The 24,292-nt window shown below is 50.4% G+C and overlaps 2 protein-coding genes across 7 annotated transcripts; one reads left to right on the plus strand and one right to left on the minus strand.

The window, feature by feature from the left end:
• The first annotated feature begins 2 nt into the window (after positions 1 to 2).
• Positions 3 to 4,214, plus strand: Trpt1 (tRNA phosphotransferase 1). 5 transcript variants are annotated; one of them, XM_006526577.4, is made up of 8 exons: positions 179 to 269; positions 349 to 417; positions 589 to 670; positions 1,826 to 1,995; positions 2,085 to 2,259; positions 2,402 to 2,458; positions 2,551 to 2,661; positions 2,785 to 2,941. In XM_006526577.4, the coding sequence occupies exons 2-8, from the start codon at positions 358 to 360 to the stop codon at positions 2,877 to 2,879; spliced, it is 750 nt and encodes a 249-aa protein (XP_006526640.1). In that variant the 5' UTR covers positions 179 to 269; positions 349 to 357; the 3' UTR covers positions 2,880 to 2,941. The 5 variants fall into 5 exon arrangements, 4 of the variants coding, with proteins under 4 accessions (XP_006526641.1, NP_705825.2, XP_006526642.1 ...); XM_006526578.4 differs by having other exon boundaries at positions 3 to 417; positions 2,599 to 2,661; positions 2,785 to 4,214; NM_153597.2 differs by having other exon boundaries at positions 24 to 417; positions 2,785 to 2,939.
• Positions 2,851 to 23,362, minus strand: Fermt3 (fermitin family member 3). Of its 2 annotated transcripts, none has more exons than NM_153795.2 (15): positions 23,171 to 23,362; positions 22,559 to 22,732; positions 18,510 to 18,743; positions 18,221 to 18,340; positions 17,953 to 18,121; positions 17,741 to 17,843; positions 7,361 to 7,468; positions 7,062 to 7,196; positions 6,924 to 6,973; positions 6,715 to 6,839; positions 6,463 to 6,569; positions 6,106 to 6,345; positions 5,650 to 5,774; positions 3,532 to 3,673; positions 2,851 to 3,413 (listed from the first exon to the last, which is right to left on the minus strand). In NM_153795.2, the coding sequence occupies exons 2-15, from the start codon at positions 22,716 to 22,718 to the stop codon at positions 3,234 to 3,236; spliced, it is 1,998 nt and encodes a 665-aa protein (NP_722490.1). In that variant the 5' UTR covers positions 22,719 to 22,732; positions 23,171 to 23,362; the 3' UTR covers positions 2,851 to 3,233. The 2 variants fall into 2 exon arrangements, with proteins under 2 accessions (NP_722490.1, NP_001349328.1); NM_001362399.1 differs by having other exon boundaries at positions 22,559 to 22,735.
• Between the last annotated feature and the right edge of the window lie 930 nt (positions 23,363 to 24,292).

Below are 24,292 nucleotides of genomic sequence, written 5' to 3' on the forward strand. Positions count from 1 at the left end.
GGAAGTACCCGCCCCTTTCTTTCCTGGCTTCCCATTAGCCAGTCCGTGTTCAGGTCCGGATCCCGCCCTCCGCAGTGGAGCCCTTCAGATCTATGCAGACCCGCCGACCTACTTGTCAACGCATACGCCAGCCCGGTGCCCGGGGCAGCCGTGCTGTGATCTGATTTCAGGGCCCGGGGTCTGGTCCGGATCCCTCGGGCCTCGAGGCTGCCAGTGTGACCTTGAGCAAGTCTCGCCCGCTGGGCCTCAAGTTCCCTTGCTGAACTAGGGTGGGATGAGCAGTGCGGTTCTTATCCTGAGCTTTTGTAACTTTCTGGGCAGAGAACCCACACTCCCTGCTCCCTACAGGTCTTGATCATGAACGCCCCTGGAGGAAGGAGGAAGGAAGGTAGAAGGACTCATAGACCCCGGGAACAGGTGCGCACCTTTCCAGCCTTACCCACAACGCTAGGACATGGGAGAGACCCTCTGAGCCTTAGCTTCTTGGTGGGGTAGACTGCAGCACCATGGGCGCTGTTCTAGCCTGCCTTAGCAGTAGGACATCCAGGGCTGGCTACTGAAACTCAGATCATCACTGGACTCTTTCAGGACCGAAATGTGCAGCTGTCTAAGGCTCTGTCCTATGCCCTTCGCCACGGGGCCTTGAAGCTGGGACTTCCCATGCGAGCTGGTAAGTAACCATGCTGGAACTGGGAGGAATGGTGGGAGCCCAGAGAGCAACTGGAACCTCTGTCTCCTCGACTTTAATTCTTAACATTGCCCCAAGAGGAATGCAGAATAGACACACCCTCCAAATGTACAGGGGAAAAAATGTACAAGGCCCAGAACCTCTTTCATATCCTCTGGAAGAGGAGCCCCTGTCTAGGCTGGACTTCATGATGTCTCTTTCGACCAACTGGCCCAATCAACACTTCCCAAGGATGGACAGAGGAGCATACTGAACAACTGATGTTTATTGAATGGCCGCTGTGGGCGGATACTTAGTGCTTGCTATGTTACTCTCCCTGGAGCAGACACACTGTTCTGGTTTCTTTTTGTAGTGTTTTGTTTGTTTGTTTGTCTTGGTTTTGGTTTTGGTTTTTTATGTGCATGAGTGTTTTGCCTGCCCCACGTGCATACTTGGCTCTCGCAGAGGCCAGAAGAGAGCATTGCATTCCAGTGGGACAGGAATTACAGGTGGTTGGGAGCTGCCGTGTGAGTGCTGGGACCCGGCCCCAGGTCCTTAGGAAGAACAGCCAGTGCTTTTTTTAATTGTGGCACCATCTAGAAAGCCTCATTTTTCATTTTGGGGACAAAATGTCATGTAGCCTAAGCTAGCCTCATCTTGAACTCTTGATTCTTTTGCCTGCCCTTCTCAAGTGCTAAGCTTATAGGCGTCTACCAATATGCCCACCATGAAGCGGGCACCTTCCCATGTTAAATAAAGTGAGGCCTGGGGCAGAAATGCATCTCCTTAGCAGAGCTCTCTCCTGCCTGCTGCAAAGCCCTGGCTTCCATCCCCAGCACAGGAAAAAACAAAACAAGGGCTGGGGGTGGGGGTGGCTCACACCTTTAATCCCAGCAGTCATGAGGCAGACCAATCTCTGAGTTCCAGGGCAGCCTGGTCTACAGATTGAGTTCCAGGACAGCCAGGACTACACAGAGAAACCCTGTCTAGTGGTGGGGGAGAGAAACAACATCTTGAGACCCCAAAAGGAAAGCCTTCCTGAAAGTCACAGAAAGGAAGCACCTGTGATCTCCCAGGCCTAGCCCTGTTCCAGCTGCCTGGGCTCCCTGGTAACTATAGCTCCGCCTCCTGAGCGTATCCCCACCTGGCTACCTGCAGATGGCTTTGTGCCCCTGCAAGCCCTCCTGCAGCTGCCCCAGTTCCACAGCTTTTCCATTGAAGATGTGCAGCTCGTGGTCAATACCAACGAAAAGCAGCGGTTTACCCTGCAGCCAGGCGAGCCGAGCACTGGGCTCCTCATCAGGGCCAATCAGGGCCACTCCCTACAAGTGGGTGCCAAGGGGTGGGTGAGGAGTCAGGTGGGGCTCCAGTTCATGAAAGGGGTCTCACTGCTGCCCGTTCCCACACTTACCTGCAGGTCCCTGAGTTGGAACTGACGCCCCTGGAGACACCACAAGCCCTGCCCTTGACACTAGTCCATGGTACATTCTGGAAGCACTGGCCATCTATTCTACTAAAGGGCTTGTCACGCCAAGGAAGGACACACATCCACTTGGCCTCAGGATTGCCTGGGGACCCTGGTGTCATCAGCGGTCAGTGTCACCATCACCTAGTCTCTCCTCCCAGGTCTCCACCAAGGGTCACAGCTTCTTTTATGAGTGGCTACCACATAGCCTTACATGGGGCAGTATCTCCCTGCCCCACCAGAGAGCCTCATTCTAGTTGTCCCTGCAGGCATTCGTCCAAATTGTGAGGTGGCGGTGTTCATCGATGGACCCCTAGCCCTCACAGGTAGGTGTGGGCCCTGCAGGGGCTGACTCTCCCAGGTCTGTCATGGAAGGGCACTGTCACATGGTCACATTTCTGTCTCTCACATGGAGCAGATGGAATCCCTTTCTTCTGCTCCGCCAATGGTGTGATTCTGACTCCAGGGAATGCTGAAGGCTTCCTGCTTCCCAAGTACTTCAAGGAGGCCCTGCAGCTTCGACCTACACGTGAGAAACAAACCACCCCCCACCCTGGCCTGAAGCCTGGGCCCTTCCGCCCTCATGCTCTTTGGAAGCTCCCTACCTTAGGCAAAGGCTCCTTTCTCTTAGCAACTTTTATCTCTACCTCAGGAAAGCCTCTCTCCTTGGCTGGTGATAAAGAGACAGAGACTCAGAGTGGCCCCAAGCTCAGTTCCAGAGGAGGAAGAAGAAAGATCCAACAATAAAATATTTATTTATTAAAAAACCTGAAACAGACACAGAAAGAAAGTCCAGCTTCAAACCAGGATTTGTGGTTCCTCATCCGTGTCTGGCATTCGTCGTGTGCTTAGGGACTACATAGAGGTCGGGGGTGTGAGCTTCTGCCAACAGGGTGAGAGGAGGGGCTCTGTGTGGCTCAGGGCCCATCATCCCTAGGCTGGCTGGTGGTAGCACCTACCCCAGCGAGGGCCCTGGCCTGCCTGGTGACAACAAGTGAAGTTGCCCAGCAGTGTACATCCCGGGAGTGATGGAGCAGTGTGTTCAGGTGGGTGTGGCCTTTGGGGGGTCCCTGGAGGTGGTGAGTGGAGCAGGGGCTGCCCTCAGAAGGCCTCATGGCCTCCTGTAAGCTGCAGGAACAGATCCTCATCCAGCTCTTCCCCTCGGGCCCGCTCTCGGGTGGACAGGAAGATGTAACCCCCGATGTACTCGTGCACGATGCGGCAGCTAGCAGACACACAGCTGAAGGCCACATTGATGTGTTCATCGAACTCAATGGCCACCTGCAGGTGGGTTGTCACAGGTCCAGTGGGCTGGGGCAACAAGCAGCAGCCTCTGCCCGGCCCTGGTTGGGTCTGAGCTGGCTACCTGTCCCTGTCCCTGCCCTCCCTTGGGGCCTACCTGCCGTATGTCCCAGTTGACGTTCCATTGCCGCATGTTGCTGAAGCGCCAGGTCTTGACCACGTCACCCACGGCCAGATCAATCCGGATGAGTCGGTTGTTGGCAATGCCTAGGATCTCATCTTTCCTGCTGCCCTTGAACCTAGATCCCAGGGAGAGAGATCGTGAGTGAGAGCTACACTGTATATGGCCCCAGAACACACCCCATGTGTTTATTGCTGCAGGGACCTCAAGGTTGGAGCACAGCCTCACCTGCCTGCCCCAGGGCTGCAGCTCTGCAGCTGCTCAGCCCCAGGCAGCCAGCCATTCAGTGGCTCTTAGCCTCAAGCTCCTACTTTGAAAAAAATGGGGTTGTCCCTGGGCTTATGCTAACCAGGTATGGTACTGTAGGCCTATCCCAGCGAAGGGGCTGAGGCTGAGTTCACATCAGATTTCCATACATGGTAAAAGAAGCCCTGCCTCAGGAACAGGAAGGGCCGGGACGATGCCTAAGTCAACAGAGCACCTGCCTTGCACACACAAAGATCCACAAGTGCTCGTGATCCCTGGGGCTTGTTCGCCAGCCCGCCCACCCTCCGTGTGAATTCCAGGCCAATATGAGACCTTGTCTCAAAAACAGGATAGAAAGGCCGGGTGGATAAAGCTCTTGCCACACATGTGTGAAAATACAGAACCCTTGCAAATCTAATGCATCTATAGTGTGCCTACAGCAAAATGGGAGGCAGAGACTAGAGAGTCCTGGGCCAGCTAGCCTGGTGTTCATCAGGTGGTCAGTAAGAACTCTTATCTCAAACAAGAGATAAAGACTGACCTAAGGGCTACAGCATGTACATGGGTGTACACACACACACACACACACACGTTTAAAATAACATTAAGAAAAAAAGGAGTGGGGGAGTGCTGGAGAGATGGCTGTTCTTGCAGAGGCCCCAGGTTCAGTTCTCAGCACCCACATGGCTGTTCACAATCACCTGTAACTCCAGTTCCAGGGGCACTCCAATGCCTTCTGGCCTCCAAGGGCGCCATTGACCATGTGGTGCACAGACATACACACGTGCATACACTCATACACAAATAAATATGATTAAAGAAAGAAAGAGGGGCTGGTGAGATGGCTCAGTGGGTAAGAGCACCCGACTGCTCTTCTGAAGGTCCAGAGTTCAAATCCCAGCAACCACATGGTGGCTCACAACCATCTGTAACGAGATCTGACTCCCTCTTCTGGAGTGCCTGAAGACAGCTACAGTGTACTTACATATAACCAATAAATAAATCTTTAAAAAAAAAAAAAAGAAAAAGAAAGAGGATCAGCAAGAAGACTCAGCCACCTTCAAGCCTGTTGACCTGAGTTTATCCCCAGGACCCACATGGCAGGAGAGAATCAGGTTCCTGTAAGTTGTTCTCTGGCCTCCACGTGTACAGACACAAATACATGGACTATGTAAAATAGAGGAGCTAGAGAGATGGCTCAGCTCTTAAGAACTCTTGCAGAAGCCGGGCATGGTGGCACATGCCTTTAATCTCAGCATTTGGGAGGCAGAAGCAGGTGGATTTTTGAGTTTGAGGCCAGCCTGGTCTACAGAGTGAGTTCCAGGACAGCCAGGGCTACACAGAGAAACCCTGTCTCAAAAAAAAAAAACAAAAACAAAAAAACAAGTTGGCAGCCCCTGAGGAACACCTGAGGTAACCCTCAAATACACAAGTGCACCCAAGGTGTGGGGCATCAGAATAGCACTTGGCAACATTAAGCAAATAGCTGGTGTCTCCAAGTGATGATTGCGGATGTATATGTCATCATCAACCAGTTCATCCATCGCTCTGCAGACAGGGCCTCCCTAGGACACCTTCCCATGGGAGCCATTCTGTAGGACAGCTGGCCAGGGCCCAGAGAGGGAAGGATCCAGAACAGAGCTGGGATAAGCCCTGGGTCTCCTGCTTGCCTGGCATGGGTTCTGTCTATGACAGTGCACGCTGGAGAATACACAGAAGCCTCAGGGAGAGATACCCACAGAACAGGGGAGGGAGACATTGGGTTGTGTGCCCAGGGCCCACTTGGTATATGAGCACACAGCATCTGGCAGTAAGTGAGAGCAGAAAGTGGCCGGATTGGAGTCCTACCTGACCATCACATAGGAGATGCCAAAGTCGGGCAAGGATTGCCAGGCCTGGATAAAGCGCAGCTGGGCCTCGGTCAGTGAGAGTTGGGCCACGTTTTGGTGAGCTTCCAGGATCCTTGGGGTGAGCTGTAGGGTCATATTAGTAAGGAATTGACAGGGCTTCCCCTTATCCAAAGTCCCTGAGATTCCCCCCACCTGTCTGCCCTGCTGACTGAAGGCACAGTACACTGGTCCTGGAACAAGAGAAAGCGACCATTGCGGTGCCTCCAAAGTGCAGATGTGACTGAATCGGGTCCTACAATGGCCCTGGAACCCTTCCAGAGAGGAGTCTGGGACATGGCAGGATTAGGAAGGAGTGGCTATAAGGATTCCCTAAGGAAGAGTGTGCTGTTGGAGGTCCAGGGGTCAAGGGTGGATAGGAAAATGTGGTGGTTCCCATCCCCACTCCCTCAGGCACCTGCTTGGCCTTGAACTTTCGCTGGAACCGAGGAGCCACGAGGCCATAGGGGTTAAGGCCCTCAGCAGGGGCTTCAGGACCTTGAGGTTTGTTCCCTGAGCCTCCATTGCTACCACCTGCCCGCTGCAGGCTGAGGAAGGCCAGAATGGCCTGCACCTCGCTGGCATAGCTGCTGTCCGCCATGGTGCGGCCCTTGGAGGCCAGTCGGCAGGCAGCCATCCACTGTGCGTACTGCTGTTCCTGGAGCAAGGACAGAGAGGTGGTAAGCGCTGGCAGTATTTACTTTTACCCTGAGTGCAAGTTCAGTCCTACTCCCTGCCCCTCACTCCTGTTCCCCCCTTGGTCCAGCCTGCTCACATCCTGGCACCTCAGGTAGATCTCACTCATGCCCTCTGGTGAGGGTACCAGGAGTTTGATGCAGAACTTCTGGCCAGAGACATTGACATCAGGGACCACCTCACAGCCTGCAAGAAAAAGGAGGTGGCTCTCTAAGAAGCGCCTGTCTGAAAGCCAGCCTCACCACCTACAATGTCCTCGGGGCACATAGTACCCAGCCAGGACCCTGAGGAGGACGCAGGCTGAGAGCAGTTGCTACCCGGGTTCCCTTACCCTTGAGGTTGAGCTGCTGGGTAGGGTCCCCCGGTGCTTCATCTTGGCTCTTATAGTAGGACAGTGTGGTGTCCTTAAATACCACCCAGTACTGGCGGTAGCCCTTCAGGGTCAGCTTCCGGGGCCTGGGGAGAGCCAGAAGCGTGTGAACCATGGCCTCCCTGCCTCCCACCCCCCTCCACTCCCTCCAGGCAGGCCCTATACTTAACCGGAAGATCCGGAGATGGTCCTTGAGTTCTGGGATGGTAGTGAGACTATCCTGGGGGAGGAGATACATCAGAGGAAGTCTTGGATCCCCTTCCTGGCCCTGACCCCAACCCTAGTCCCAGGCCCAAGGCCTTCCTCACCAGCATGTCTGAGGGTGCTGACCCCTTCAGCTTCACCTCCAGGTTGTTCAGGGCTGCATCCAGGTCATCCAGTCCCAGGTCCCCAGAGGCCAGCTCACCCACATCCCCGCTCAGGGTCAGTTTGTTGATGTGGTACTAGGAACACATAGTTAGAGTTGAGTCTGAGGCCCATCTTTCCTACAGAGCACCTATGAAGTACCCTGGGGGAGGAGAGAATTTAGAAGGACTTCTTTGGAAATGGACCTACTTCTGGGAGGCCTTTTGACCCTGTACCCCCATCAGCCCCTGGCCCCAGGCACCTGCAGGGCAGCAAACACCATCATCTCTTCTTCAGTGCAGTCGATCTCCTCTGTCAGTAAGTCCCAGCGGGCCTGCTCATACAGCTGGGTCAGCCGCACAGGGTCTGTCTGGAGCAGCAGAGGAAGGGGAGGCTCAGCTACTCAGATGGCTCCTGTCCTGGATGGCCATGCTCAGCCACATGAGCAGCAGATCCCATCTCCACCCTGCTGACCTGCCCACAGCCTAGGCAGGCAGTGCAGCTCTCTATGAACTTCTGCTCTACTGTGCCAGAAGCTACAGGCCAGCCTCCTGTGAAGACAGGCAAGGGAGGAGAGAGACTACCCCTGAATGAAGTGCTCCCAGAGTAGAAGGAAGACAGCTTCCCATGGGGAAGCCCACACAGGCCAGAGAAAGCACTCCAGCATTTCCTCTAGGAACTGGCCTGCAGGGCAGAATCCTGCAGGATGACAATGGGCCACCAAAGGGAAGAAGAAGTGAAAGGACTCTAGAATCAAGGAGCAGGCCTGAGAGCAAGGGCATCAAATAGGCAATAAGAAAGGGGAACACCCCCCCCCCAGGGTATCTCCCAACCATGCCATATCGAGTCACTGCAGGTCTAGGCAAATCCTCTCCCACTGAGGCAGGACAAGACATCACAGGGGAATAGGATCCACAATCAGGCAACAGATGACAGCCCCACCTTCCCCGTCTAGTTCTTGGGGGACCCGAATGACAAAGGGGGGAGCAAAAGGAGGGGGATTACAATCAGGATGTAAAGTAAATGAATAAATAAATTAATTAATGAAAGAAAAAGAATGACTAACAACACACACACAGAGAGAGAGAGAGAGAGAGAGAGAGAGAGAGAGAGAGAGAGAGAGAGAGAGAGAGAGGCAAAGAGAAGAGAGGCATCTTTGAATGTGCAAAGGCCTTGGTCCAATTCCCAGTGTTGCATGAAACTGAGCCTAGTGTGATCCAATTCTTTGGAAGGGAAAGCAGGAGGATCAATACCTGCAACTGAGGTCAGCCTGGGCTACCTAAGACCGTCACACACACAAACACAATGGCAGAACACAATGGTTTCTCAGACCATAAGAGAATTAAAAGGCAAGTGGGGTGCGGTGGTGCAGGTGCTTAATCCCAGTGCTTGGGAGCCAGAGGCAGGCAGAGCTCTGTGAGTTTGAGTCCAGCCTGGTCTAATGAGTGAGGTTCCAGGACAGTTACTCAGAGAAACCTTGTCAAAATGCAAGGGAATTTAAGGCAACACATGGAGTGGAGTAGAGCGTACTCTCTCTCTCTCTGACAAATATTGCAAAGTGCATAGCACATATCCACAAATTAGTAAGGTAGACAGTACAGACACTGCCAAGAGTATCAGCAGAAATGGCACTGAGCGGCTATCCAAGTGGCTGATAGCTAAAAGAGAGCAGGACTCCATTAGTCACTGGGAAGTGTGAATCAAGGTCACAGGAGAAGTCAGACCTGCTGGTTCTCCAGCTGGGTGTTGAGGGCAGAAAACTAGAAATGGACGCTAGAGAATTCTCTGCAACAGCAAAAATGGTTTAAAACTGGATGGTGGTTGTGCACCATGCACAATAATGACCAAAGCCAGCCGGGCGTGGTGGCGCATGCCTTTAGACTTAACACTTGGGAGGCAGAGGCAGGCAGATTTCTGAGTTCCAGGCCAGCCAGCTTGTGGCATGCAAATTACACAGCAATGGACACTATGGGACAGCATAGTGGCTGCACTGGAAAAGGAACCAACTGCCAAGTGCTGCTGGGCCTGGGGCCACCACAACTGGCTTTTGCTATTAATGGAAGAGGTCCTACTTCAGCTGAGCCTGTGTGCTGACTTTCATCTTTTCTCCTCTGAGCACAGTGTCCTGAGCTGTACATTCACCCTCACATCTGTGGGCTTCAAGCCCTGACTCAACCAACCACACATGGGTAATTCTAGTAGAAAGGATTGGAACGAGTGGGGTATGCTGACTTATCCCTGTAATCCCATAATTTGGCAGGTTGAGGCAGGAGAATTATCACAAGTTCCAAACCAGCCTGAGTGACATAGTGAATCCTAGAACAGCCTGGAGTAGAGAAGGAGACCATGTTGTTGTTGTTAATGCTGCTGCTGCTGTGCTTTGTTGTTGTTGCTGTTGGTTTGGTTTGGTTTTTTTTTTTTTTTTTTTTTTTTTGGTTTTTTCAAGACAGGGTTTCTCTGTATCGTCCTGGCTGTCCTGGAACTCACTCTGTAGACCAGGCTGGCTTCAAACTCAGAAATCCACCTGCCTCTGCCTCCCAAGTGCTGGGATTAAAGGCGTGCACCACCAAGCCCAGCACTGTGCTTGGTTTTTTTTGTTTTTTGTTTTTTTAATTTATTTTATGTATGTGAGTACACTGTCACTATCTTCAGACACATCAGAAGGGGACATCAGATCCCATTACAGATGGTTGCGAGCCACCATGTGGTTGCTGGGAATTGAACTCAGGACCTCTGGAAGAGCAGTCAATGCTCTTAACCGCTGAGCCACCTCTCCAGCCCCCCTGCTTATTTTTAAGACAGGGTCTCACTATGTAGCCCTGGCTGTCCTGGAACTCACCATTTAGACCAGGATGGCTTTAAAACTCACAGAGATCCACCTGCATCTGCCTCTCACGTGCTGGGAGCAAAGGCCTGAGCCACAGTCTGGTACTGCACTCCTCTAATGCCAGTATTCAGACTCAGGAAGCAGAGGCAGGTGGATTTCTGTGGATTCAGTTAGCCTGGGGGCTGGGGAGATGATTCAGCGGGTAAGAGCACTGACTGCTCTTCCAAAGGTCCTGAGTTCAAATCCCAGCAACCACATGGTGGCTCACAACCACCCATAATGAGATCTGATGCCCTCTTCTGGAGTGTCATAAGTACAGCTACAGTGTTCTTATGTATAATAATAATAAGTAAATCTTTGGGCGGGAGCAAGCAGGGACTGAGTGAGCGGGGCTGACCAGAGTGAGCAGAGGTCCTAAAAATTCAACTCCTGACACCCACATGAAAGCTCACAACCATCTGTACAGCTACAGTGTACTCATATACATTAAAAATAAATAAATCTTTCAAAGTTAGCCTGGTCTAAATAGCAAGTATAAACTGTCCAGGACTACACAGTGAGTCTCTCCTTTCTCTCTCTATTTCTCTCTTTTTCTCTCTCTCTCTCTCTCACACACACACACACACACACACACACACACCAGAGAGAGGGAAAGAGGGAGGGAAGGAGGGAGGTGGGGAGAAAAATGTACATTGGGTAGGAAGTTACTAGTTACATAAAGATGGCTTAAAGTACAGTTAAGCAAAGGAACTCTTCTCTTCCTGGACCAGGACCTGGAGCCGTTAGCCTAGCCTTCTTGGAGCTTCTTCAGACCCACCTCCACAGATATTGGAAAAATAGTTTGCCCCCACTAAGATATAGATAGATATATGTATGCATGTATATAAGGATAATAATAACTATCATTATTATGGTTGCTAGTTAGCTTCTGCCCTCCATATTGCTGGGATAGTCCAGCACCAGGCCTGTTTTTGTCCACCTGCTCTGAGAGTGGTACTGGGCTGGGTACTGGGAGGAAGGCCTGGGTTAGGATCTCCTGTGCAAACCCCAGCAGCAGTCACAGGACATGAGGAATGTCCAGGGAGTCCTTTGTAGCCTTTCTTGTGTATAGGTAGAACTCAGAGAGGGAGGAACACAGCCCTATAGGCCCTGGTTCAACCCACGACACCACATATGTCGCCTATCTGCTCCAAAGAAATTTGACCATGAAAGGAAATAGGAACACAGTTCCTGTGGGTTCTGCTAAGAGCACTGTTTACATGTTACTATTTGTAGACATAGCCACGTTGCTTTCACCAAACACTATAAACACCACTAGATTAGTAAGACTCTTAGAAATGTGTGTGCTGTGTGGAAGGGGAGAGGAGGAGGGCAGGACAGCTGCCTTCATCTTTCTGACAACCAGCAGCTGTGTGCAAAACTGCAAGGTCATAAAATAGGCGCACACACAGAAATGCCAGCTACCAAGCCGGGCGTGGTGGCGCACGCCTTTAATCCCAGCACTTGGGAGGCAGGGGCAGGCGAATTTCTGAGTTCAAGGCCAGCCTGGTCTACAAAGTGAGTTCCAGGACAGCCAGGGCTACACAGAGAAACCCTGTCTCGAAAAACCAAAAAAAAAAAAAAAAAAAAAAAAAAAAAAAAAAAAAAAAAAGAAATGCCAGCTACCCAAGAGACTGAGGCAGAAGGATGGCTTTGGCCTAAGTTCAAGACTATCATAGGTAACAAGTGAGATGCCACTGATGACAGGAGAGAAGGAAGGAAGGAGGAAGGGAGAGAAAAAGATGGGGAGAGAGAACTTCATTATACAGAAGGTATGTTATAGGCTTGAGTTTAGCAGAATGGCAGAGACCTTGCCTAGCACGTACAGGCTCTGGGCCCCAGCTCTAGCACACACACAACAGTAAATGTGGTACATGCCTGTCAGGTCTAGCACTTGGGAGGCCAAAGCAGAAGGATTGCTTTTAGTTTGGGGCTAACCTGGGCTATAAGTGAGTTCCAGGACAGCAGGCTCTGTAGAAATCCTGTGGCTACAAGACAAAATAAGGGGCTGGAGAAATGGCCCAACAGTTAAGAGCACTGGCTGCTCTTCTAAAGAACCCAGGTTCGGGCTGGCGAGATGGCTCAGTGGTTAAGAGCACCAACTGCTCTTCCGAAGGTCCCGAGTTCAAATCCCAGCAACCACATGGTGGCTCACAACCATCCATAACAAAATCTGATGACCTCTTCTGGAGTATCTGAGGACAGCTACAGTGAACTTATATATAATAAATAAATAAATCTTTAAAAAAAAAAAAGAACCCAGGTTCAATTCCCACCACCCACATGGCAACTCACAACTGTCTGTAACTCCAGTTCCAGGGGACCTGACACCCTCACACAGAAGTACATACAGGCAAAACAGAAACACACAAGAAATAAATAGAAAGGGGCTGGAGAGATGGCTCAGAGCTAAGAGTACTGTCTGCTGTTCTTCATGAGTTCAATTCCCAGCAACTACATGGTGGCTCACAGCCTTCTGTAATGGAATCCAATGCCCTCTTCTGCTGTGTCTGAAGACAGCTACAGTGTACTTACATAAAAGAAATAAGTCTTTTAAATGAGCAGATAAGTAAGAAAGAAAGCAAATACTAAAATAAAACCCTACATTGTTCAAATCCACCTTTTCCAGAGAATAGAGGAGTGAGGCAGAGAATGGCTTTGCTGCTAGTTCTGAGAACGTGTAGAGATGGAGAAAATGTAGTTCTGTCTTGGGTGGAGCAAACCACATAGAGCTGCCTGCTGTCTCAAAGACCAGGCAAGTGTGGTAAAGAAGCAGGGGTGTCCAAGTCACTGGGAGGCAGTGGTAGACTGAGCTGGACAGCAGCAGAGGCTCGGGAGGAGCAGAAGGGGCAGTGAGAGCAGGCAGAGCCCACAGGAGGTGGGAGAAACCGAAGCCTCACAGCACACAGGCGAGAGACCGATGCTGCCCCAGCCAGAGTCTGTCTCGGACTACAGCTGTAGCCAGACCTTACTGAGTAGTGGCACACTTTGGAGGGGTCAGACTGGTTTGTCAGGACCTTCATCCCATCCCCAAACAAGGACTTTTGTACTTGATCTGTCTGCCGCTGTGGATCACCCCAGGGTCTTACACAGGCTAGGCAGCTATTCTACCTCTGGGCTCCATGCCATGCCCAGTCCTGTAAACAAGGTTTTTTTTGTTTTTGTTTTTTTTTTTTTAAAGATTTATTTATTTATTATATGTAAGTACACTGTAGTTGTCTTCAGATACACCAGAAGAGGGCACCAGATCTCATTACGGGTGGTTGTGAGCCACCATGTGGTTGCTGGGACTTGAACTTCAGACCTTCGGAAGAGCAGTCGGGTGCCCTTACCCACTGAGCCATCTCACCAGCCCAAGGTTTTATAATATTGTGGTGGTCAATGTTATTAAATTGACTATACTAGAGGCACCCAGGGGATGGGACTCTGGGCATGTGTGTAGAAATTATTTTATGTTAGTTGATATGGGAAGATCCACCCACTGTGGGGGCAGAGCACCACTCGCTGGGCAGGAGATCCTGGACAGTATAAAATGGAGCTTGGAACTGAGCACCAGGGGCATCCCTTTATCCCTCTTATTCCTAGTTGTGGGTGTGATGTGACCCACTGCTTCAAGCTCCTGCCCTGACTCCCCTGGATTGATGGATGGTACTCTGAGCTATGAGCTAGAATAAACCCTCCCTTTTTTGAGTTATTTTATTCAGCATCAGGGAATAAAACCAAGACAAATAATTGAAACTATTTTACAAATAGCCATAAACTCAGCATTCAGAAGGCAGAGGCAGTAGGATCGTCCCTGAGAGGCAAAGTGACACTTTTAAATAAATAAATATGGGCTTGGGAAGTGGCTCAATGGGTTGAAACAGTACCCACACAAGCCTGATGCCCAGGTTTGCTATCCCGAACCCATGTGGGAAAGCTACATATGGTGACCCAATCTGTAACGCCAGTACTTCCATAGGCAGACTGGAGATAGAAACAGCAATTCTGGAGTACCCAGTACAGCAACAGAAACAACAAGAGACCCTGCTTCAGCAAGGAAGGAGGTTAGAACTGACTTCAAGGGTGGCTGTCAGACTTCCGGACTTCCGCATGCTTGTGCACACTCGTGCTCACACAAAAATAAGTAATTTTAAGATTTATTTATTTATTATATGTAAGTAGACTGTAGCTGTCCTCAGACACTCCAGAAGAGGGAGTCAGGGATGATTGTGAGCCACCATGTGGTTGCTGGGATTTGAACTCCTGACCTTAGGAAGAGCAGTCGGGTGCTCTTACCCACTGAGCTATCTCACCAGCCCAAGTAATTTAAAAATAAGTACATAGCCGGGCATGATGGCACACGCCTTTAATCCAGCACTCAGGAGGCAGAGGCAGGCAGATTTCTGAGTTTGAGGCCAACCTGGTCTACAAAGTGAGTTCCAGGACAGCCAGGGCTACACAGAGAAACCCTGTCTTGAAAAAAAAAAGTACATAATAAATAATTTCTAATATATTATTTCTTTCTAAAGAAGGCAGAAACACCAAAAAGTAGAGAGGGGGAACTATTTCTGATTCCTTGGTAATGATTGGCTAGAACAATCTTAAGTCGCAGGGGGCTGGAGAGATGGCTCTGCAGTAAGAGCCCTGGCTGCTCTTCACAGTTGCTGGATTCAGTTCCCAGCACCCACATGGCGGCTTACAACTATCTGTAACTCCAGCTCTAGAAAATCCAATGCTCTTCACACACACACACACACACACACACACACACACACACACACAGACACACACACACAGACACACGCAGGCAAAATACAAAAAGAAATTGGGCAGTGGTGGCACACGCCTTTAATCCTAGCACTCGGGAGGCAGAGGCAGGCGGATTTCTGAGTTCAAGGCCAGCCTGGTCTACAGAGTGAGTTCCAGGACAGCCAGGGCGACACAGAGAAACCCTGTCTCAAAAAACCAAAACCAAAACAAAAACAAAAACCACATAAAGTAGGGGCTGGGAAATGGCTCAGAGGTTAAGAGCACTGACTGCTCTTCCAGAGGTCCTGAGTTCAATTCCCAACAACCACATGATGGCTCACAACCTTCTGTAATGGGATCTGATGCCCTCCTCTGGTGTGTCTGAAAATAGCTACAGTGTACTTATACACACAAAATAAATAAATAAATAAATCTTAAAAGAAAAACACAAAGTAAAAATAAATCTTTAAAAATATTTAGCCGGGGGGGCTGGTGAGATGGCTCAGTGGGTAAGAGCACCCGACTGCTCTTCCGAAGGTCCAGAGTTCAAATCCCAGCAACCACATGGTGGCTCACAACCATCCGTAACAAGATCTGACTCCCTCTTCTGGTGTGTCTGAAGACAGCTACAGTGTACTTACATAAAATAATAAATAAATCTTTAAAAAAAAAAATATTTAGCCGGGCGTGGTGGCACACACCTTTAATCCCAGCACTTGGGAGGCAGAGGCAGGTGGACTTCTGAGTTCGAGGCCAGCCTGGTCTACAAAGTGAGTTCCAGGACATCCAGGGCGACACAGAGAAACCCTGTCTCAAAAAATAAAAATAAAAATAAAAATAAAAATAAAAATAAAAAAGAAAGAATAGAAAAACAAACAAACAACAACAAAAAAAGATACTTGAAAAAAAAATAATCCCAGCACTTGGGAGGCAGAGGCAGGTGAATTTCTGAGTTCGAGGCCAGCCTGGTCTACAGAGTGAGTTCCAGGACAGCCAGGGATATACAGAGAAACTCTGTCTCAAAAAACCAAAAAAAGAAAAAAATTAAAATACCTATTACTTTGGTTTGACTATTATGCATTTTATTACATGCACTGAGTTACTAAAGTTCATGCCATAGATTTACTGATCATATTTAAATATTATTACTCAGAGCTTCTTCCATGAAGCTCTTTTTTTTGTTTGTTTGTTTTGTTTTGTTTTGTTTTTCGAGACACGTTTTCTCTGTGTAGCCCTGGCTGTCCTCGAACTCAGAAATCCACCTGCCTCTGCCTCCCAAGTGCTGGGATTAAAGGTGTGTGCCACCACTGCCCTGCTAAATATTATTTATTTATTATTTATACAAGTACACTGTAGGATTTATTGATCATATAACTGAGGTAATAGAGTTCAATTTGCTAAAAATAACAGCAAGATAGTTCAGTGGCTCAGGGTACTTGCTACCAAGCCTGGCATGTGAGTTTAATCCCTGGGATTCATACGGTTGAAGGAGAGAACCAACTCCTGCAGGTGGTCCACTGACCTCCACACACATATAGGAACACTGTCTGTCTGTCTGTCTCTCTCTCTCTCTCTCTCTTACACACACACACAGACACACACACAGACACACACTCACATACACACGTACACACTCACAAATAGACAAAGAAATATGATTTTTAAAGAAGAAGGGACTGGGGAGATGGCTCAGTTGTAGAATATTTGCTGTGTAAGCAAGAGGACCAAAGCTCATATCCCCAGCACCTGTGTAAATAGCCGATCAGCCCAGCACTCAAGGCAGAGACGAGCAGAACCTTGGGCCTTGCTAGCCATCAGGCCAGCTGAATCATGAGTTCTGTAACAATGACCTCTGCCCTCATGTTCATACAATAGACAGCGGAGGAGAGGAGAAGCAGAAGCTAGGAGCCTGGGTATTACTGCAGGCAGAGGCACACACCCTGAGCCCATGTAGCACAGAAGCTGAGAGAGAAAGATAATCCCAGAGGAAGTGGCATTGACTGTGCCTATGCCCAAATGGACAAGTAAGATGCAGGCCTGTAATTCCAGGCACTGGAGGGGCTAAGGCAAGAAGACTGAAAATTCAAAGCCTGGCAGAGCTACAGAATGAGTTCAAGGCCAGGCTCCACAACTTAGATAACTTACTAAGACCCCACTTCAAATTTTTAAAAAATGGGGCTGGAGAGATGGGTCAGCAGTTAAGATTCCTCACCCTTCTTCCAGAATACCCAGGTCCAGTTTCCAGCACCCACATGGTGGTTCACAACCCTCTGTAACTCCAGTTTCAGGAGACCTGACATCCTATCTGCTCTCCACCAATCCCAGGCCAAAATGCTATGCAGACAAGCTACATACAGAGAAAACACACTTATACAAAATAATATTAAAATAATGTAAAGGCCCTGGGATAGTAGCTCAGTAGTTGAACATTTGCCTTGCATATGGGAAATCCTAGGTTCAATCTTTATTACCAAAACAAAGTGGGATGGAACCATGGGACAGGCTGCACGGTGTCCTTTTGTGTATGGATGTGGGGAGAAGGCACCAGGGAGGTTTGGCTCAGAAGAGAGCATTGAGGGACTCTGTGGACAACTTGAAATCGAGTGCTCTGTAGACTACCATGTGCATGGTTGCAGTGAAGGGCCACAGTAGAAAGAGGAGCTTGTGGGGCCCTGGGCAGCAGAAGCTTCCACATCGATGTTGGGGAGGCCCAGGAAAAGGCTCACAGGCCACCCTGCAAAGCTCCTTCCCAACCTGCCAGGGCCTGTAGGTTCAGCCTCTCTCTCCACACTAGAGATCCACACTCCCCAGCACCCACCACTGTCTCTGGGTGTCTACATGGGTCTCTGCCATGAACCCCGAGAAGGCAGGTCCTACAGAAACCAGTACTGATACTTGTCTCCATCTGCCTTGGCACTGGGGGACCTGTGGTGCATCGGAACGATCAACACACAGAGGCACCGATGAACATACGGTCAGACAAGCTGAGCCCTACAGTGGCTAACCTCCCAGAGCTAGACCCTCTAGTTTCAGAACCCAGCTCACCTTGGGATCCAGGTCAAAAAAGCTGTAGTACTTAAATCGCAGCCAAAGCACATCCCCGGCCTTGATACCTTGCTGCATGAGGCACCGAGATGAATCCAGCCACCTGGGTTTGGCAGAAGCAGAGTCAAGATACGGAGAAGGGCCTAGAAGCAGGAGGCAGAGCATAGGCAAGCTAGGCCTGGGGTAGGGTGGCCTAGGTGTGGGCCATGCACCTGCTGTGGAGCTGGGTCTTGTCAGGCAGGGAGCTGGGCCTTGGCAGGCGCTGGAGCAGGAGAGGGTCAGGTGCCGGCTGTGGCCGGCTCAGCATGTGGTAACAAGCCTCAGTCTGGGCGCTGTCCGAGAAGTGTGCTGGCATGCCTCTGAATAAAGTGGGTGCCACACCTGCAGGGCAGGTGGGATCCAGTCAGGCTTGGCCGTGAATCTGACCTCACACCCATCATTCTGCCCCGGTCCCAGCCCAGGCTAGCCGTGCTCACTCACCGCCAGCTAAGACAACCTTTGTCAGGTCATGCACCTCCTCTTCAGGCTCCTTCTCCTTCTTCTTCTTCTCCTTCTTCTCTGGAGCACGCAGCAGAGACAGCTCCTCTGGGTGCCTGATACCTGAAGGAATGAGACCTCAGCACCAAGGGTCTGCTAGGTTACCTTCCTACCTTTCCACATAGACATCTTGGGGGAGGTCACGGCCCTTTGGTAAACTGGAGACCAGACTATGGCAAGGAGGAGGTTATATGGCTGGGCCTGGGAAAGGGAAGGGGCCCTAGCTACTCACTGAGGAGGCGGCAGATGGCAGCCACCGTTTGGAAGAGGGGCTTGGAGAAACTGGCCCGAAGCCGCAGCACACGTCTGTTGGGCAGTCGCAGGATGACAGGTCGGTGCTGTGGCCCAAAGAAGAGGCGGGCATCGGCCAGAATCCCGTACTTGTCCAGCGTCCAGTGTGTCTGCAGCAGCCACTGTCTCTTCTGCTCCCACCAAATGGCATGGTCAGACCAGTCCTGCTTGCGATCTGTGAGGACCCGAGGTGCCCATTGGCCTTCACAGGCCCTGCCAAGTGTTATCTCTGTCCCAGCACTGATGTCACGGGTGGGCCAGGTTGGATTTGCTCCAAAGCGATGGCGGAATGGCTATTTGCTAGCTGACTCGTGCTCGTCCTTCTGGGCTCAATTGTTACATGACTACTCCAGGGGAGCCCCTCAAGCCAGAATATGCGTACCCCAAGTCAGTGACCTCACTTCATATACTTATTTATCCTTACAGTCCTGGTGTGCTAAGGGATGCTTGGTTCAATGTTCTTTCTCTATATATGTCTATCTGTCTTTCTCTTTTCTTTTCCTTTTTTTTTCTTTTTTGTCTTTTGTTTTTTTTTTTTTTTTTTTTTTCGAGACAGGGTTTCTCTGTATAGCCCTGGATGACCTGGAAATCACTCTGTAGACCAGGCTGGCCTCGAACTCAGAAATCTGCCTGCCTCTGCCTCCCAAGTGCTGGGTTTAAAGGCGTGTGCCACTACCACCTGGCTTCTTTTCTTTTCTTTTTTTTTTTTTTTTTTTTGTTTTTTTGTTTTTTTTTTGGGACAGTGTTTCTCTGTGTAGCCCTAGCTGTCTAGCTGTACTGGAACTCGACCTATAGACCAGGCTGGCTTCAAACTCAAAGAGATCCACCTGCATCTGCCTCTCTTGTGCTGGGATTAAAGGTGTGGATCACCACACCCCGTGTCAATGTCTGCAGGTCTTCAAGGCCTTCAATATCTACTAGTTCCTCCCTGGGTCGAGGTGTCTAACCTTTCTAGCTTCAGCTTTCTAGTTCATAAGCTATAATAGTCACTCTGATTGATAACTGCTAAGCAATGTCTGCTACATGCAAAGTGTTGTACAATTTTGAAAAGCATTCCTTTAGAAATGTGAATATGTCACTTGTCATCTAGCCAGAAATTGGGGTCATAACAACGGATGACACAGGATGATATCTCATCCTTCCCCAGAGAAGTGTGAATACAGAAACAAATGAGGCAGAAAGCTACTCTGGGCACACGGCCTCCTGGAATTTGCAGAGACCCAACTTCTTGGCTTCTAGGTTCTTGTTTAGTTCTGTTTTCAAATGGGGTTTGAAATGGCTGTTAGCTGAGGCTAGCCCTGATCTATTGTTCGTCCTGTCTCCAGCTCCCAAATGCTGGGGTACAGGTATGTGCCTGGCTGATGCCCTGCTGAGGGTCAAGCTCAGGGCTTTGTGTATGCTAGGCAAGCCCTCCACCAGCTAAGTTTCTAGACCTTTCTCTGGACCTTCCACTGAGATTTTTTTTTGTTGTTGTTATTTTTTGTTTTGTTTTGTTTGTTTGTTTTTTCGAGACAGGGTTTCTCTGTGTAGCCCTGGCTGTCCTGGAACTCACTCCGTAGACCAAGCTGGCCTCGAACTCAGAAATCCGCCTGCCTCTGCCTTCCATGTGCTGGAATTAAAGATGTACACTGCTATACCTGGCTTCCTCTTGGCCTTTTGCTTTTAGGTTTTTTTTTTTGTTTTTTTTTTTGTTTTGTTTTGTTTTGTTTTGTTTTGTTTTTTTGGTTTTTCAAAATAAGGTTTCTCTGTGTAGCCCTGGCTGTCCTGGAATTCACTTTGTAGACCAGGCTGGCCTCAAACTCTGAAATCCACCTGCCTCTGTCTCTCAAGTGCAGGGATTAAAGGCGTGCGCCTCCACGCCCGGCTTGCTTTTAGTTTTTAAACTTAAGGCAGGGTTTTGCAATGTGGGCTGCGCATTCACTATGGTTGGGATGGTCTCCAGGCCTAACAACCTTTACTGTGGCTTTGTTCTCCTCAGGAGACTGTCCTGTCTACCCCTTTTCTCTTTTCCAGGGATTTAGTCTGGAATCTCAGCCATGTCCTTGTCTGGGGTTGGGGGTCTCCTGTTTGATGGCTTCAGAAGCTATCTTCTGCTAGATCTGAGTGGCATGGACCTCTCTGCTCTAAGGGCATACCCATTGCTTCCTTCACTCCAGACTCCTATTCACCCAGCCTCATTGCCAGTTCTGGAACACTAAATGCAGCAGGACTAGCCCCACCTTCCAAGTGTGCTGAAGCCCACTGTAGCTGGACAGAGCTGTTCTTCCCCATATCATCCATCCACCAAGGACTTGGAGACTCCAGCACCATGCTGTTTGCTTCTAGTTCTACCTTGTGTTAATGTCAACGTCACTTCTTTTTTTTTTTTTTTTTTTTTTTTTGGTTTCTCTGTGTAGCCTTGGCTATCCTAGAACTCACTTTGTAGACCAGGTTGGCCTCGAACTCAGAAATCCGCCTGCCTCTGCCTCCGGAGTGCTGGAGTTAAAGGCGTGCACCACCACGCCCGGCTGTCAACAGTCACTTCTAAAACCACCTTTCTCTGTCCTGTTTGGCCTCTGGAGCCCTCATCATCTCTCCCCCAGATGATTGGATGGCCTGCTTGGGTCTCCCTGGCTACAGACTGCCTCCCCTTCAAACAAAGGGTCCTGCAAAGGTCTGCCTTAACATAGCCCTGCCCTTTGTTTTCAAGGGAAGCACCTAGTCGCTCAAGAAGGCTTCAGGACCTCCCAGGCTGTCAGGGCACCACCAGGGCTGCCTTCCCATCTTGTCACAAATCAGGTGTCTTTACTGTCCAGAGGCCCTAACCCAAAGCCTTTTCAAGTCCTTGGCATCAAGGCTAGGTCTGTCTTATTGTAGAGGCCTCTCTAGAAATCTCCTGTTCTGTCTACTGTCAGCTCCTGCAGGAAGCTCTTAGCCTTTGGCAGCAGCATGCCATCATGAGGAAGGTTGGCCTCACCACGCCTGGCAGTGGAGGACTGGGGATAATGCCCCTATTTCAGGGAACTGAGATCCTGGAACTGAAGTGACTTGGCCCATGGAGCCCAGCAGTGGTACAGGGTGAGGTCTAGGTGGCTGGGTGTTCAGCACTCTTGGGGTTCTTGCCCTAGACTCCTAACATCCCCAGCCCCTCTGTCCTGACCCATGTCAAGTCTCCAGCTTCGTCTGACATCCAGTTTCTGAGGGACTAACCCTCTTCCCACTTCTGCTTTCACAGCCTCTTTGGGCCCTGCTTCCGGCAGTTCCCTTCTGTCTCAACCCTGTTATTTGGCTGTGTTGGGGCTTGTCCTGCTCAGTCACTCTGGTCCGTCTTGGACTGCATACACATAGAGGGTTGGGTGGGTCTAGAAAACCTGCCTTCTATCCCTGTCCCAATTCCAGAGGCCTAGGACCCACACTCATGGTGAGATGCCTTCTGTCTCTGGCTATCGGGAGCTCATGGTGGGATGTCTTCCGGCTCTGACTATCGGGAGCTCATGGTGGGATGTCTTCCGGCTCTGACTATCGGGGCTTTCCTGCCATCCTCCCAGGAAGTGATAACTCTCATTCTCTGCTGGTAAAGTTGATGAGAAGCCTCATGGGGCCTTCTGGGTGACTGATATCGCCCTAGCCTACTCTGCCGTAACTTCCTGTGGGGGCAGGGCCTCTCACCCACTGTCAGCAGCCTGCCAAGTGGTTTGCTGGGGAGGAAATTTAGGAGAGTAGGTGCCAGGTCCCCAGGAACCTCCTAGCCATCCCTCAGGAACATAATAAGCCTCGGCACAGGCAAGACACACAGGGGACCATGTTGTCTGTCTCTTGGAGACTAGACAGAACCAGTAGGAGCTGGAGGAAGTATGGAGAGGGGAAGTTGAAGAAATACCTTCTTTGGAACCAAATAATTAAAGACTGTTGCCTGAGTCACTGTGACAAGGTTATGAGTAGAGGCGAGAATGGCCTAGAAAAGCCAGGGAGAGCTGTCATGACTGGATACATAGGGTCACGGGGACTCACTGATTTCCTCCACGATCTTCAGAAGTACCCCACCAATGTGCGACTCCCCCGTGACTCGGAGTGTGACAGACTGGGCCTCAGGGTCCTCCTCGCCCACAAACACCCTCAGCTCCCAGGAAGAGTCGATATAGTCCCCGGAGGCTGTCTTCATACCCGCCATGGCTGCGGCTGTTTCTGCTGAGACAAGGTGAGTAGACAGTGGGCTGCCTAGAAATAAGCAGGAGTCCTAGGGTACCCTGGGTAGGTGGGTAGGCTTTGGGGACACTGGTACAGAGAGCTACTGTGATCCAGTCAATATAAAACCCTCTTACTATCCTAAGTGTTTGGGCTGAAGAGACAGTTCCTTAGAGTCCACGTTGTCCTGCCAATTCAGGTTTCACAGGTGGGGACACCAAGGCCCAATACTCATTGTAAAGTACCCTGCTAGGTACCAGAACAGGTCAACTCTCCTACTCACAGTTCTGCCAGGCCCACCTATCTCAGAAACAAGTCCTGGCCCACAGCTCACAGCCAGTACTCTAACCCAAGCCTCTAGGGTGGTGGCAAGTGTGGCTGCTCTGCACAGAATGGCGGAGCAGGGGACAAGTGAGTCCTCCTGGGTCTTTCACTTACCTAGCCTGCAACGGGCTGCAGCTGCAGGTGGCAGTGGGACACCTGTTACCCTGGTCTGGCCTGGTCCTGCTCAGTTGCTTCCTTCAGAGGTCAGCCTGTAGTGGCCTTATCATGAAAGTTGTACTAGTCCCTCCCCAGGGCGGGCTGTTGCTGGGTACAGGAAGCACACTGCCAGCACGCAGAGGGCTCCACGGGGCCCTTGCTTTTGTTACCACAGGAAATGAGGGAAGAACAGTGCTGGGGTGACACCACAAAGTTCTCTTTACCCCACCCCCAGGCATCTACTGGTTGCACCTCCAGCCTGCTTTTTTCTTTTATTATTATTTTTTGTTGTTGTTCAAGACAGGGTTTCTCTGTATAGCCCTGGCTGTCTTGGAACTCACTCTGTAGACAAGGCTGGCCTCGAACTCAGAAATCCACCTGGCCCTGGTGGTGCTGGGTGCGCCACCACTGCCCGGCTCCAGCCTGCTCTTAGTGGGACTGTCTACAGTCAGCAGTGAAGTCCTTCCCACCTTTAAACAGGACTTGTTTCCAAACCTACCAGCCTTAAATCTGTCCAGTGACATGCTAGAGCCTCTCTGCCTCATAAAACCTCAATGTGATTTCCTCCAGGACCCTTTATCCCGTCTCTTTAGAGGGTTCTGGTGGTCCAACAGCCTCATGTCCATGCCAGGCACTGGGATGCAAATTGCTCTAAGGAACTGAGCAGGAACGTAGACTTTTCAGGGCAGCAGCCTACCATTAATGGACGTGGTTTTTTCTTTTTTCAGAAAGGGTTTCTGTGTAGCCTTGGCTGTCCCAGAACTCACTCTGCAGACCAGGCTGGCCTTGAACTCAGAGATCTGCCTGCTCTGCCCCAAGTGCTGGGATTAAGGGTATGTGCCAACCTCTCCTCCCAAGGTAAGGCTTTTTAAGTGTGACTAGGAGAGGCTGCTCTGAGGAGTCCTGGGGTTGGGACAGGAAGCTAGTTTAGGCTAACGTAAGACATAGTACAGCCTGGTGCTGGACTCAGCATCTTGCTAGCCCAGGAAGCAGTCTTTTGGGAGCAAATGAGGAAGTTCAGTGTTGGTCACAGTGTGGGAGGAAGATAGTGGTGTGGAGCTCAGGATTGGAGCAGCAGGA

The sequence above is a fragment of the Mus musculus genome, chromosome 19 (genome assembly GCF_000001635.26).
Source record: "Mus musculus strain C57BL/6J chromosome 19, GRCm38.p6 C57BL/6J".
Lineage (NCBI taxonomy): Eukaryota > Metazoa > Chordata > Mammalia > Rodentia > Muridae > Mus > Mus musculus.